Raw genomic sequence first — 16618 nt, forward strand, 5'->3', positions numbered from 1 at the left:
CACGCTCGTTAGACATAAAGGGGAAAAGAATCTGCTGCAGTAATAACTCGAAGGCAAAGCTTGGAATATTCAGCACTAAAAGCTGGGATGTTCATTCCAATTACAGGTATCTTAATATAGCTACTCTCACTTCCTCAGTGCATTACGTAACTGTGGTAACTGTGCTGCAACGGTAAAGGCACCTGTAGCAGTATTCGCACATCTGCTGGCAATCTTCATGGATTGCTTCAAAGTGCATTAGGACATAAACGAACAGCACAGACGTGTACCTTTTGTAGCTTTCCCTTTAATCATCAGCATGTGGTGGCTGGGCAGAATAATGAAACTGGCCAAGTTTGCTGTATAGCTGCTATTTGTACAAGAAAGCGAGAGGAGGGATGGCGTCAGAGAAAGAGATACGTATGGCATCCATGGCTGTCATTTGAAGGGCTACTGTCTACAGCACGTGCCATATGGTGTTGCAACCCATTCTTGCAATACAAGTAGCTTGGAGCCAAAAGGTCCGTTAGATTAATTAGATGGATTTACTGCTTGTTTGTTCATTTATCATGTTCATGCTGCTAAAAGCTCTGAACACCTTGTTTATGGCCCCATTCCACACAGATGTTTCATTCCAATGAGGCTTCCTTACAGCAGTGTTGTTCTTGGGAGTATCTCCATGATGTTGTCCTCTGTTCATCCTGTTTGGTATTTTGCCCCACTTTTCTACAACCTTTCCCAAACCCGGTTTGATCTTTAAAAAAAAAAAGATTGGATGCCATGTGGATGATAATGGGTGCATTTTGCAGTCTTGCCAACCCTGCTGCCTTTCCATTCCCTCAGTCCCCTTACCTCTGTCAGCAACCCCCTCCTCCCAATTTTGGGGACCTTTTAGCAACCCCCTACCCCAATTTTGGGGATCTTATTTAAAAATATCAGTAACTGACAGGTCATATTGAATAATATGATCAGAGAAGATGTACAAATTAAAGGCTTTAAAATAAGATGAGAAGAATATAAGCTTCAAGTTTTTGCAGATGATTTGGTATTTATTTTAGATAATCCACTGAACTCTATCACACAATTAATAAAAACGTTGTAGGAGTATGGCCAGGTTGCTGGACTGAAAATTTCAATAAAACAAAAATGTTAGTAAAAAATATGACTAAAGCTCAATACCAACAGTTACAAGAACTTTCAGGCTTGGAAGTTCAAAAAAAGGTGAAATATTTAGGAATAAATATAACAAACAGATGTAGCTCCTTAGTAAAAGATAACTATATGGAACTCATAATGGAAATTAAGAAGAACTTAGAAAAATTGAAAAGTCTTGAAATATCATTAATGGGAAGAACAGCAACAATAAAAATTATTATATTACCAAGATTGATCTTCTTGTTTCAAACAATTCCAATCCTTCAAAATCAAATATATTTCAAAGAACTTGATATATTGATGACACAATTTATATGGTAAAACAAGAAACCAATAATAAAACTTAAAGCCTTACAAGATGCAAAAGAAAGCTGGATCTGCACTATCAGACTGGCTTTTGTGTTACAGAGCAGCATCATTGATATGGTTAAAAGAATGGATTACATAAGAAAATACAAGATTACTGATCCTAGAGGGACACAAACTTTTATTAGGTTAGCACGTGTTAATTTGGTATGGAACTCATAAATATTTTAAGCAACACTTTATTAGGAATTTCTTATTGAAGGTATGGGAAGAGGTTTAAAGACTTTTTATACCAAGATATCAAAATGGGTTTCACCACTTGAAGCATTTACAAATCCAAATTTATTTCAAAAAAATTCACTAAGATTTAAAGACTTGTGGGACAATAAAAACGACCTAAAACCAACAGAAAATGTTAAAAAAACAAGTAATTGACACTATAGAGCAATAACATTATCTATATATCTAATAGCCAAGTGGCCGCGTCTGTGCGGATCGCTATATCCGCACTTCGGGGGCACTTGGGGGGCAGGGGGAGGTTTGTGCACTCTTGGGGCAGTCCCCAGGGGTGCACAAAAATCGAAAAACTAAAAAAAAATATCGGGGGGATGTTTAAATCCCCCCAAAAGTGAAAGAGCGTTCGTGCGCATGCGCACGAACGCTCTGTAGCCGACCTCGGAGCCGGCCGGGGGGCCAAGGGGAGGTCCGGCTTCGCCTCCGCCACGGACCACGGAGCCGGGGGGGGAGAGCGGCCTCGACGCTGCTCCCAGCGCCTCCACCTCAGGGAGAAGCAGGGGGGATGGAGGAGACGGAGCTCTTCTCTCCCCCCCCGCGAATATCGGGGGAAGCGACAAGGCCCGCTGGCTACAAGCGGCGGCAGGGGTGGGGGGCGCCGAGGCCCACCGGCTCCAAGCCGTTCGGGCCCCGCTTTCCAGGCGGCAGCGGGGGGGATGGGGGGGAACGCCGAGGCCCGCTGGCTCCAAGCCGCGCGGGCCTCCTTTTGTAGCGGGGGGGCGGGGGGGAAGGAGACGGCGAAACCGGCAGGATGGGGGGAAAGCTCACTTGTTCCTGCTTCCTCCTCCGTCTGCTGATTGCAGAGCTCCCCCCCCCCACGAGTTTCGCGGGTCTCCTCTCTTGTAATTATCTATTTTACAAACGTTCTAATTCCAAGCTTTCATTTTTCAAAAATGAGAACTCTCTGACGTCCTTTTCTTTGTGAAGTTATAAGGAAAGGCATGCAGGCTGCACAATTACCCTAGTGACCTTACAAGAAAAAAGAGGCAAGAGGTTTACTTTTTAAAATGGAAGCCAGGAATTAGTACAGTGTTGCAATAGATCATTATAATGTTGCTGAGCTATAGCAGTCTCTCAATTCTAATTTTTAAAAAAGGCCTTCCTGTGATGGTAGCAAGGAAATGACGGCCATGAGGGACTGAGGCAAGGAAAGTTTGTGGAAGACTGCTTAGTGAGTGCTTCATTGCCACTATAAATGCCTCTGCATTTGCAGCAGCGATGAGAATCACACAGCAAATCCTTTCTGTATGGAATCAGCCTTGTTCTCCAACTAGGCAGCATATATTCCTGAACTTTTGGGTTTGTTTTCTTGACCAAGAAAGGTTCACTGTGGCAAAGCCCATGCCTTGATGCTCTCAGCGTGGGCATAAATGGCAGCTAAAGGTCCCTTGCTCGAAAGCCAGTCGAATCCGACTCTAGGGTTGCGGTGCTCATCTCCGTTTCCAAGCCGAAGAGCCGGCGCTGTCCGAAGACGTTTCCGTGGTCATGTGGCCGGCATGACTAAACACCAAGGCGCCCGGAATGCTGTTACCTTCCCACCGGAGCGGTACCTATTTATCTACTTGCAATTTCTTGCTTTCGAACTGCTAGGTTGGCAGGAGCTGGAACTAGAGACTCCGTCATGCGGCACCCGGGTCTTGAACTGCTGAACTACCGACCTTCCACAGCCTGCAGTTCAGCATCTTAACCACTTGAGCCACAGCAGCTCCAAGTGGCAGCTACCTAAGGATAAATATTGGCAAAATGATATGTCCAAACCGTGAAGAATGAAAGTTTTCAAAGGAACAGATATTGCCAGTTTCTAGCATACAATGATGCTCCAGTGTAACGCTATTTAACTTATTTTTTTCTCTGTTGACATTTTTTACCCTGAAGACTTTCAGCGTATATTGGGGAAAAAAACACTGATATGGGAATTGCATCATCTTCCTTCAGCCTGTCCCTGGTCCCCCATTTCTGTATTCACATTTGTTGTGAAATAAAGCATCTAATTAAGGCCAGGTAGTGACTGCATCTGTGTATGACTGCCTCACTGTTTAAAGTTAAAAATGACTGTTCTGTTTCTCTCCTGTGACTGCCACAAGCTGCAATGGGTGTGTGAAGTGACTCTGGAATTGCTTTCATACAAACACAGTTATAGTACATTAGGGTCCCCCCCCCCCTCTCTTTTCTGAAGGAAATAACAGTTCTTTTATACACATTTAGGAATCAATGGCCATGTTCTGATACTCTGCCCACTCTGAATTCTCCCTGGAAAGAGATCCGTGATGGTCCTTTGGCCCTGTGAAATTAAACCCTTTTAAAATAATGTATGCATGGTCCTTGTTCCATCACTAATGTGAGAAATGAGGATTTTTCTTCTGAAAAGAGGAATACAGTAATTTTTCATCACTTTAGCTTACTGCTCTGTGAAGAGAAATAAGACGGCAATGTGTGAGGGGGGAAAGTGTCATTTAATGGCGCTTCATAATTTCTTCTTGTAGTGACCTTCTGCTGCTAAGCATTAGATGAAGGAAATTATCATAGGCCAGTTTTGGAATGCAGAAATTTACCAAAGGCTAGCAGGAGTAGTGGTTGACTACATGTAGTGTATTCAAAGCTGTCTTGAATGCATGATATGTTGTGAAACATCTAATTGAAGTGTAATGTAAAGCTTTGTCCTGGGCTAGAATCCAAATCCATCCAATCGTGTTACTAGCCCAGGAAGCACATAACCAATCACCTTCTAGCAAGCTCCCTGAGCGGGAACATCCGTGATTGGTCCTTATGTGAACAACCTTATTGGTTGGTATTTGTACAGTGGGTGTGGCTACATTAGCCGGGAATGTTTAAAAGCAGGACAGCTGCAATGTAAAGGCTGTTCTGGCTATCAGATGTTGATCCGTGTTGGAGTTGTGTTCGAGTTGAAGAATAAAGCTGTGTTCTTGCTGAATCACTCTCCGACTGCTTTGTTAAGAAAGCGACTTAACACTACAGGACGGGGGCATTGTGGCCCCAGGACTGACAAGGCTACTGTCTGGGATGGGGACAATTAAACTTCAGTGTACTTAGGGCCAAAGTACATATTGTGTCTATCATGCTGTTGTCATGGGGACTAGACTGAGTTCTTTGTCGGAACTCAGTTTAGAAGCACCACAGGAACCCGATTCTGGCCAGGACCAGCATGTTGGGGAAGGGGTTCCTGCCTTCACCCCCACACCACATTCCTGGTCACAACTGGGCCCTGCAGCACTTCCAAATTGAGTCCCAATGTAAAAATTGCAGCTACCATCCTGCTGCAAGTCTCCATGGTGGTGAGAGCCAGTTTGGTGTAGTGGTTAAGTGCGCAGACTTTAATCTGGGAGAACCGGGTTTGATTCCCCACTCCTCCACTTGCACCTGGCTGGATGGCCTTGGGCAACCTGTAGCTCTGATAAGGAGCTGTTCTTGAAAAAGAGCAGTTTCTGTCAAGAACTCTCTCAGCCCCACCCACCTCACAGGGTGTCTGTTGTGGGGAGGGGAAGGGAAAGGAGTTTGTAAGCCGCTCTGAGACACCTTTCGGTAGTGAAGGGCGGGGTATAAATCCAATCTCTTCTTCTTCTTCTTTTATGTGGCAGACAGACCTAACCAGTTGCGTGCATCAGCCATTGCTGTTGGTGAAGGTTCACGGATATGGCGCAGGCAGATATGAGCACAGGGAATGGGAGGGCTTGTGATCAGGGGAAGGATGCGCGGTCAGGTGAGGGACACACAGATGTGTGTATATAGAAGGAGGCAAGGGGGGGCCTGGTGTTGGGCAGAAGGGGGCTCCTGGGTACTCTCGGTCCAGGGGCCCCCCAAAACCTGAAATTGGCACTGATTCTGTAGTACAGCTGAAAGGTTCAGAGACTAGTTTCATTAAGATAGGCTTTTCCCCCCTGGATCACCCTGTATTAGGGCCAAACAAAACATGACAGTAATCTCATGGCTGCCACGAGGATGCTGTTGACCTTTTGAAAGTGATATTAAATTGATGTGAGGGGCCTGTGGCATTTTTAAATTCACTTTAAAATGGTAATGGTGTACTTGTGGCAGTCTCGACTTCGCCATCGTGTTTCGTTTGGCCCTCAGTGAGTAAGGAGCAAATATGGAGAGCCGTTCCCTGAAGAGATCATTGTATATTTGCTAAATCAGAAGTCTAAACAATTTCCGCTGCCACAAACTGGGGGCAAGGGGGGGGAATTATAATCCATATGTTATTAAAGAAAAAAATGCTTCCCACACTTAATGATTGATTTGTTTCAGAGCCTTCCATGTTTATTTAATTAAAATTTAGTCGCTTTTCCGATGCCAATCGCGAGCCAATATTTGTTTCTAAGATTCTCTGTTTTTCGGAGTTGGTTTGTTAATTAAGGCAAGCCAAATGACATCCTTGATTTCCGAGCGAGTTCAGAAGAACAGCCCTGCTGGGTCCATGTGGTCCAGCATTCTGTCTCCAAAAGCAGCCAGCCAGAGCAATGTCCACTCCTCAAAACCAGCAACAAGTTTGGGGAAAGCTAGGGGGGAAAGTCAGCTGCTTTGATGGAAAATCAGTAAATCTGGACTCAGCACTGGGTTGTGTTACCTTGCCTATCCTAAAGTTCAGAACAATTAAAAATCTTTCAGAGTAGCTGGGGAAGGGGGAGATTAATTTGTCTAAGATTCACTTTCCCTAAGCCAGATCCCTCTGTGTAGGGGTCATTTCATAGAAAAAGAGGTGCAGGAGTGCATTAGCATAACCCATTAGCACAACTTATTTGCATATGGCACATCCCCTGACATCACCGGAAGTGTGTCAGATGACAACACCCACCGCTCAGGCTCCACTGGACTGTTTTGGATTGCTAGCTATGGGGTGTGTCTGTTCAGAACTGTCCTTGCAGAGGAGGGAGAGCTTGTACCTGAATAAATCTTGGTCTTAAAGGTGCCACTGGACTGTTATAGACCGGGGACGGGTGGGGGTGGGGGCTCTGCAGCTTACCTGTCTGCTTCTTGCTCTGACTGAGGGGAGCAGGGGGTGGGGCTTGTTGCATGTGCCCGCCCCCTGGGCTCTTTACTGCCAGAGCTCCACTCCTGAGCGCTCCTGCAGGAAATGACCCCTGCCTCTATGTTTACTGGCCTGGGGTCAGCTTTTTGGCCTGAGCCGGCTTGCCTGTTCACTTCAATGGAGAGCTGAAAAGGATGTGCCACTGCCGCAGAGCTTCTCTCTCAGCCTGAGTGAATCCCTTGTTGGTGAAGGGGAAATGGTGAGATGACTGGAAAGACCCTGAACATTCCAGGAATGACTGGGCTGTAGTGCTTATTAAACTTGTACTAAAGCACATGGTTGTATTTGAACAAATAAAATCTCTGTTCAATGATTTGAATTTTGGTATCTGTCAGCCTCAAGCCTAGAATATTACATACACATGAAAAGAACTGAAGGCTCCGGGTATGCATGTGAACTGCATCAGAAAGTTTGGAACTTAATCCAGATTTCTGAAGATGGAGTGCTGGAAATTGTGTGGGTGGTGTCTGCTGAAATAAAATATAGCATTGGAAGAGTTTCCGTGCATCAAGACGTATGGCTAAGATGCTCTACCACTCCTTTTTCTGTTTCTTGGTTCGTAGTCACTTCCCTCCTGGTCCACAGTTCATTTGCATCTCATATCTTCCAGCCTCCCGTGTCACTTGCTACTACTGCCGAGAGGTCATGTATCCAGGTTACTTAATTTTATCTCCCCAACCCAATAGCAGGATTAGGATACGCAGTAAATAGTATTCTTCAGTGCCCATGGTTTGCTTTGTAGCAGGGCTTTTTTTGTAGAAAAAGCTCAGCAGGGACTCATTAGCATAATAGGCCACACCCAACAGCAGGAACTCATTACCATATTAGGCCACACCCCATGCCTTCCCAGGGCTTGCCTGGGTGCCCCGCGGCTGTGGGGAGCCTGGGCAAGCTGGCCCTTGGACAGGCCAGGGAAGGCACGGGGAGGCATTTAAATGCCTCCCCAATCCTTCCAGCCCCCCCGGCCCACCCACCTCAGAGTGGCCGGGGGGGGGGGGGGTGGGCCTCCACTCCAGGCCTTCCCTCTGTAGCCAGGCACGCAGAGGTTTTGGCTGTGGTGGGCGTGGCCAATTCTGAAGCCAGCCGGAACTCCGTTCCTGTGCGTTCCTGCCCAAAAATAGCCCTGCTTTGTAGTATGGTTTTCTAGCATATGGAAACACATATAGATGACTCTAAGTTCATGTGTGTGTGTGGAGGGGGTAAGGGGCATTGCTTCAGTGTTTGTGCTTAAGGGTTACCCATGAGGTTCTTGACCATGCAAATAATATGCATGTGGAAGCCTGCTTATGTGTCTGGATCTCTTTCGCTTAATTTGGGTGACTCAGTGAATGCATCCTGTGCACCTCAAGGGAGCCAGTGATTGTCATAAAGCAGCCAGGCAGCAGCTAATTAGCTTCCTCCCCTGGACAGCCAGACAAGACAAAATCTCTTTTTAGAAGTGCTTCTGTGTGCATTGGTGGCGTGCAAAGTACCACCTTAATTAAAGAAAATAAAATGCCAGTGATGAAATGAACATGGCTTCCTCCTCCCTACTTTCACAGGAAAGCACTGAGTTTTCAACAAAAGCATTTCCGGTACACACGGGTGAGCTTTTAAAAACACACACAGTAGAAGAAGGAAGAAGAAGAGATTGGATTTATACCCCACCCTTCACTACCCAAAGGAGTCTCAGAGCAGCTTACAAACTCCTTTTCCCTTCCCCTCCCCACAACAGACACCCTGTGAGGTAGGTGGGGCTGAGAGAGCTCTGACAGAAACGGCTCTTTTTCAAGGACAGCTCTTATCAGAGCTACGGCTTGCCCAAGGTCATCCAGCCAGGTGCAAGTGGAGGAGTGGGGAATCAAACCCGGTTCTCCCAGATTAGAGTCCGCGCACTTCACCACTACACCAAACTCAGTGAAACCATACACGTGCACGGCGAGTGCAGCACTGCTACAAATTATGAAAATGCACGCTGGAAGAATGGCATAAAGCAAACACTTGGGGTTGGATACTCCTTGCGCTGATGGAGGTGGGTCTTCCCCAGCCTTCCCCTGCCTACCGTAGCCCCCCTGTGACCCGTGCAGAGGCATAGCCACGGGTCAGAGGGCCATTGTGAACAAAAGCCAAACGATGGAGGGGTGAATCATGGAGGAGGAGGCATTGGCTGAAATGGCCCCTCTGCTTTCTCCCAATAGCAGCAATTCAGCTGGCTTAAGAAGGAAGGTGATTCCCCCCCCCCCCAGTCTCTTCACTGCAGCTTCCCATGATTTGCACCTTTTTGTCCGCGAGGGTCCCCCCAATCACCACCGCTGCCTTGTTCTGGGTCCCTATGAGAGGGCGAAAGCAGGGAACAGTCTGCTTCTTTGCAGGATCCAGTCTGCAGGGAGTCACTGCACATGTGCTGGTAGAATGTCATTTTCTGTGAAGTAGGTTATTAATGCAAACCACGTTGGCTTCATTTATGAGTTGCTTTTTCTTACTTTAGTTTGCCTTTATTTTAGGGTCTGGGCACTCTTGGAGCACTTTTTCCAAAAGCTTGTACTTATATCTTAATGATATTACACAATACTCACATCTTAATAGTAGGATACTAGGGACCATAGCAAAGGGTATAAGGCTTAAGTCAGGTGTAGTTCATTGAGCTATATAGAGTTATCAAAATGTTTTAGGTCTATATGTTTACACTTCGTTGTAATAGTGTTGAATGCATTAATGTTTATGCTTCCTGGTTTCTTCTGTATATTTGACTTATCTTTGAATAAAATAAAAAATAAAATTTAAAAAAGTCACTGCACAAACAGGATGTGATAAACGGGAACCATTAAATCCAGGGAGGGAGTGGGGGGAAATCTGGCTGGATGAGAATTCAGGGGGTGTGACATTTAGAAGCAACTGTACAAAAAACCCTTCATATAGAAAACTCACGTGTTTGGGAGATAATTGGTCTGGGTCTTCTCTATTGCATGCCATGTTCACGTAACTTTTCTTATCTCCTGCAGACCTTTCCCTTTTGGAAGCTCAATCATGGCCCCGGTCACACGGCAAAGTTGCCGCGGGAGAGGCACGGATGGTGGGCTGATTATCCGGGCGCGATCACACCCCAACATCTGGGAAGTGGAGCACACCCGTGGCTTACCGCCGACAATGCGCGTTAAAAAACTAGTACCTCCAAGATACTAGTAAACGTTTGCCACGGGCTGCATCCAGACGCCTGTGGTGTGATGGCGCCGGCACACGGCATTCCCCTCCGGTCCCTCGTTTACCCACCGAGGGAAGGACCCATGGTGTGCCGCCGGCGCGTCTGATCGCGTAATCGTGGATCAAACTGCGCCAGGGCAATTAGCCAGGCCTCCGCCCCCCCCGCGATATCCGGCCCAATGCCTAGTTTCATCAACATTGCTTCTGAAACCTCCTGCCATCTTTCAGCAATTAATCTTCCCCAGTTTGTCTTCGTTTCCTTCAGAACGTCACGTTCCTTCCTAAACCAAGTAGTCCAGCTGAGCTTCATCCAAAGCCAAGTGTGGGTCTATTAGCACGCTGCTTCCAGGCGTTTGTGTGTGGCTGAGTCACAGTGTACTGCAAACAGAGCTTTGTACCAGATGTTTAAAGCCCTCTAACTACAGTGTGATGAGCATAATGACAGACCTAAATTATCTCCATGTCATTTCTCATGGTCTTGAGATGGGGAGAGGGTGGTTCATAGGAAGTGGCAGGGGAGTGCTTAACGGAGCCAGAGAGACAGGGAAGTGGAAGTTAGGAACTTATGATTTGTGATCCTAATTACATTACTAAGCCGTTGTGTTTTCAGATTTGCCTCAGGTTAAGGTTTGATTGTCTCATGAAGCGGAGGAAGCGCCATCCCTTCCAAGTAGAAGCTGGGGTGCCTGGTGTAGTCGACAACAAGCAAATGCTTCTCTCCTTCTGCTGCTTCAGAGCACTAGTCAATCTGATCCAGCAGGGCTAGAACTGAGGTGCTCAGGAGGCTTCAGTCAAATTCCAAATCCAAACCACTAATGTGAAGAGAAGGGTTTTACCTGTTTCCTGAATTTGATAGTTATCTTGAGTGTTTGCTTTTGAGAAATGCCTAATGGTGGGCGCGTTTGAAAGTTTGGGTGGACTGAAGCATTTGCTGAATGGTTAATTATTACCAAATTCAGTTGTCTCAAAAACCAACTCTTATCCTCACGGCAACCCCATGACGTAGGGTAGGCTGAGGAAAGTGACTCCCGATGTCACCCCACCAAGTTTCATACCTGGTCTCCCACCTCCAAGGCTGACAAGCTAGTGGATAATCTGCATTATTCATGGCCGCTCTGATCTCATTTCATAATGCATAATATATATAAGAAGAAGAAGAAGAAGAGATTTGATTTATACCCCGCCCTTCACTTGGAGTCTCAGAGCGGCTTACAAGCTCCTCTCCCCCTCCCCACAACAGACACCCTGTGAGGTAAAAGAAGAAGAAGAAGAAGAGATTGGATTTATACCCTGCCCTTCACTACCCAAAGGAGTCTCAGAGCGGCTTACAAACTCCTTTCCCTTCCCCTCCCCACAACAGACACCCAGTGAGGTGGGTGGGGCTGAGAGAGCTCTTGATAGGAACTGCTCTTTTTTCAAGAACAGCTCTTATCAGAGCTACGGCTTGCCCAAGGTCATCCAGCCAGGTACAAGTGGAGGAGTGGGGAACCAAACCCGGTTCTCCCAGATTAGAGTCCACGCACTTCACCACTACACCAAACTGGCAAACAGACTCTGTACAGTCTATTCAATCTGCTGTTCACATTGAGTAGACATTCCAGCCCCACCTACAGTGTATTTAAGTTGCAATGGCTGAGTAGCGAAAAGCAGCAGTTGTTCTTGGTGAATGTTCTTCCCGCTACACCTCCTTGTCTGTATGACTTAACTATGTGTCATGGAATCCTGAGGCAAATAATGACATGATATCGTCTGGGGGGAAAGCAAGGGGTTCTCAGACCCGCTTCCTTTCACTTGCTTGCATCTTTTCCCTTCACGGTAGCTCAGGAATACTGTCTTGTGTCTCCATGGTGACATTTTCTGCCTTTACTGTCTTGTGTGACCCTCATGACTACTGTCACCTTAATGACTTTTCCTTCATTTTAAATTAGGTGAAAAATCTGATGATGGATGGGCGTTTGGGGGCCTGGTCCCCATGGCAACCGTGCGAGCACTCCGATGGAGATAGCACAGGCTCCTGCATGTGCAGATCACGGTCATGTGACAACCCTCGGCCTCGCTGTGGTGGACGTGACTGCGAGCAAGGCAGAATAGAGATTGCAAATTGCTCAAGGTACTTTTAGCACCTTAGTGCCACGTATACACCTGAGGCTGTCCCTTTCCCTTCCGCTGTCTACTCTCATTGGGTGACCTCTTGGCCAAATATTACCCATGGCACATAGCACACACAAAAATATTTTTTTAAATGGGTGTGATGGGGTGGGGAACTAAACTTCTTTAACATGTGATCATTGGGAAGAGTTCTCAAACATAGCTAAGGATTTATCAGATGACCTGACTTTATGCAACTGCAGGCAAATGAATCCCTTTCCAAGTCCATAGGTTTAATCCAGAGTGATCCATCTGGAATAAATATCTCCCTGGGAACTGGTGTTCCGATCAACTGTCTATACTTTCTTTCAGTTGGTTGGAGAGCTAGATCTGAGTGGGGATAGGTGCAGTCTCTCTCTCTCATCTGCATTTGCATTTTTAAATCATTTTCATGCTGCTGTGACACCGTCTTTCTCTGTGCTTGTTTGAATGTTGTTTGGAGAAGATTCTTTTAAAGCAGTGCAGAGGTGCAATGACAGCCCCCCGGAAAGGACGATAAACATATGTGGACCTGCAAAAGTATGCTAGCACTCTTGAGGTGTGAAAACGGCACCAAATGTAGACAGCTTTTTTAAAGACGGAGTCAGAAGGCTGAGACACTGGTGGGAAAGACAAATGCAGATTCAGCCTCTCTCTCTCTCTATCTCTCTCTGTGGTTTACAGGTTAATATCTCTGACACTTACAGACTGATACACAGAAGCATATGAAACTGCCTTGTCGACCACCATGCTGTTAGTACGCTTAGTACTGTCTCCTTTCTTTCAGGGATTTCTCAGTTCTGTTTTCTGTTCTTTAAGTGCAAATGCTGGGAACGGGCCTTTCTGCATGCAAAGCATGCGCTCTGCCACTGAGCCTTTCCAAATCTGCTGCTGAGCTATTGCTGCTTCTGCTCTATCTGGAAGCAACCTACATGGCATTCTCAAAATCATTAAATACAGATTAGTTAACTCACGCTTTAACTACCTTATTTTTAAAAAAATCAGGAGATTGGTATTCAGAGATTATTAAAAAGGTGGATTTCTCTGCCTCCTTCTCCCGACCTGCTTCTTATATCTTCCCGATTTCAGTTAAAGCAATATTTCAACATGCCTGACTGAAAATATTGTATTAAACTCCATTTAAATAATACATTACTTCACATTGCATGCCATACAATTAAATGATAGAAATATAACTGCAAAACGCTGATCCTTGTGTTACCCTCCTGCACATCTGAAAGTCTCACAGATATATGAAGTCCCATTTTACTGGAATCTTGAGAGTCTTAGCTTCTCCTAAAGGTTTGGAAAATGTTGAAATGAGTGCAGAGAAGCAGATACACTGAAAATACATCAACTTATACAACAAACATTGGATGACTTCTAAAACCGAGACTTGGATTGCAGCGTTTTTGAAAAATCTGGTACTCCCCGTATGTAGGATAAGGCGTGGTCATTACATATATATGTGTGGCTTAAAAATTAGAAATTAAACTTCTGAATGTCATGATGTGTTTATGAAAAAGGAAACAGAATCAGGTGTTTCTGGTTAAAACGCTGGTAATATGATGGTGATTGAGCTCAGAATGGCTTTTTGTTTGTCCGAGTCACCGAAAGCCTGTTTTCATATTTATGTGTTCCCTTAATCGGTGTCATGAACACTGTTCGTGCAAGCTTTTCTACTATTGTCTTGGCCTCTATCAAATGTCCTCACAGCCACAGAGACTGAGTAGAGAACAGCAGTGGAAAAAAGCATCCTTTGTGCCACCTCAGCAGTTTTGAGAGTCAGTTTGGTGTAGTAGTTAAGTGCGCGGACTCTAATATGGGAGAACCGGGTTTGATTCCCCACTCCTCCACTTGCACCTGGCTGGATGACCTTGGGCAAGCCATAGTTCTGATAAGAGCTGTTCTTGAAAAAGAGCAGTTTCTGTCAAGAGCTCTCTCAGCCCCACCTACCTCGCAGGGTGTCTGTTGTGGGGAGGGGAAGGGAAAGGAGTTTGTAAGCCACTCTGAGACACCTTTGGGTAGTGAAGGACGGGGTATAAATCCAATCTCTTCTTCTTCTTTGTCTTTTACCTCACCGGGTGTCTGTTGTGGGGAGGGGAAGGGAAAGGAGCTTGTAAGCCACTCTGAGACACCTTTGGGTAGTGAAGGGCGGGGTATAAATCCAATCTCCTCCTCTTCCTCCTCCTCCTCTTCTTCTTCTTTTACTTGATCTTCCTCTTTTGGCGGCTCTACTCACCTCTGTGGAGGAGCTGTTTTACTGGTGGACCATAAGAAATTTTGCTCCTGTTTGTTTGGGACCCATTTCACACAAGAGCTGCGCCGCAGTCACACCTCTTTTTGCTCCACTTCTATTGGTCAATTTCCCACTCGAAGCCGTGTGGCTGCATTTTGACCCCCGGCTTCGCCCAATTTTCCCCGTGGATCATGAATTTTCCATGTGGAGGATCATGAAACCGCGGGGAAAATCGGGCGAAGCCGCGGGTTAAATTGCGGCCACGCGACTTCAAGTGGGAAATTGACCAATAGAAGCGAGGCAAAGTGAGGCGCGACCGCTGTGCAGCTCTTGTGTGAAATCGGCCTTAGTCTTTTGAGGTGACTGCTCTACTTGTTTGCCATAACATTCCAGCTGGTGATGACACGGAAGCTCCCCCCCCCGCATGCACATAAAGAATACCCTATACCTTTGAACTGCTGCATTGAGCTGTTATTGTACAGAAGCCATTTCAACCATCACTATGTGACTGTCACTAATGAAGAAGAAGAGATTGGATTTATACCCCGCCCTTCACTTGGAGTCTCAGAGCAGCTTATACATTCCTTTCCCTTCCCCTCCCCACAACAAACCCCCTGTGAGGTGGGTGGGGCTGAGAGAACTCTGACACAAACTGCCCTTTCAGGAACACCTGTGCCAGAGCTTGTGACTAACCCAAGGTCACATCAGCAGGTGCAAGTGGAGGAGTGGGGAATCAAACCCGGTTCTCCCAGATTAGAGTCCGTGCACTTAACCCACTACACCAAACTGCCTCTCTAATGTAACATGTAGCCCAGCCATTCTTTGACCTTCTGTTTGGGGAAGAGACTGTTTTCCATCTTTCTGAGTGGAATACTAGCCTTTGGAAGAAGAAGACTAGCTCATAACATAAAAGCTAATTACAAGGCAATTGGGATTATTAATTATGTATATTTTAACATCCATTATTCAGAACTGTTTACCCCTCTTCATTCTTTCAAAGTAGCTTACTGATTCAACATTTAAAAGACAAAGATTTTAATTTATTTAAACGTAGTAAGTTATTAATAATATTTATGTAGAATTTAAAGCCGTTTATGTATAGGATTTATATCCAACCCTTCTATTTAAAAACACTCAAGACAGCTTCTAAAAAAGAGCAGATCATAGCAAATAAATGAAAATAATTAATTTAACTTATACAGGATAAAATAAGTAAAACGAGCAATAGTGAACAGCTACAGTTGAAAATTCCCTCGTAGCCCATCCAAATCTGTCTTTAAGACTGGCACTATTAAAATCAGCCCCAGGCAAAATGAGAACTATTATAAAAGAGCAGCATTGATAAGAACCAAAACTTTAAATTCTCAAGAACAAGGAATTTGGGGGAGATGTTTCGCGTAACCCCCCTTTCAAAGACCGTCTTGTAAAAGAATTGTTTTAACCAGTCTCTGGAGGGCGATTGACAACAGGAACAACTGTAAAGTTCCTCTTCCACAGAGTCACTGATCTTACCTCCTGCGAACTGGGCACAAAGAAGGCCAGAAGGTAGCGAATTTGACCTTTAAAGGTAAAATGGCCTTAGACCCGAGCAGCTGTCTGGGGTGGGACATGATCCCTCAGCTGCTTGGGTCTAAGGCCATTTTACCTTTAAAGGTCAAATTCGCTACCTTGAATTGGATCGAGAAACAGACTGGGAGGCAGTGAAGTTGTTGTGACGTGGGGAAGGTGTGGTCCCAACAATATGTCTCAGTCAGCACCCTTCCAGCCACATCTGGAATCAGTTGAATTTTCGAGAGCCTTTTCAAAGGAAGTCTCATGTAATGCATGTTACAGTAGTCCATTCATAATGGTACCGTGTGTGATGGAGGTCAGGTCTGGCGGGAACAGTCACAGCTGCAAAAAGCTACTTTAGCTACCTGTTCTGAAGCTACCTGTTCTGAAGCATCCTCAAGCTACACACCTGCTACTTCATGTTCAGCTGAGGAGGGGTATGAATAGTCGCACTGTCTACTTCTCACATCGTACAGGATACTTTAGATGCTTCATGTTTCAGACTGACATCTCTACAGCTGGTAGAATTCTTACGATATGGATTCTTCTTGTCTGCAATAGACAAAATAGTTGATGTAATCATTTAGCCATTGCCAACGGTATGATCTCAGAAGTATAGGACAACACAAGAGTAGCCTGTAGAAAGTAGATAAGAAAGGCATTCAGTGTTATTCAGACATAAGATCATCTTACAGTCATCATAAGCCTAGAATTTCCATTTTAACTGACTTCGTATGGCATTG

At 45.5% G+C, this 16618-nt stretch overlaps 1 protein-coding gene across 1 annotated transcript in view; it reads left to right on the plus strand.

The window, feature by feature from the left end:
- Positions 1 to 16618, plus strand: part of SEMA5B (semaphorin 5B) — a 241701-nt gene that overhangs the window by 169567 nt on the left and 55516 nt on the right. Inside the window, exon 11 of the mRNA XM_015410841.1 lies at positions 11887 to 12068. Coding sequence (XP_015266327.1) covers positions 11887 to 12068 — 182 coding nt within the window. The remainder of the gene's footprint in view (positions 1 to 11886; positions 12069 to 16618) is intronic.

This window comes from Gekko japonicus, unplaced genomic scaffold (assembly GCF_001447785.1).
Source record: "Gekko japonicus isolate JY-2015 unplaced genomic scaffold, Gekko_japonicus_V1.1 scaffold319, whole genome shotgun sequence".
In the NCBI taxonomy this organism is placed as follows: domain Eukaryota; kingdom Metazoa; phylum Chordata; class Lepidosauria; order Squamata; family Gekkonidae; genus Gekko; species Gekko japonicus.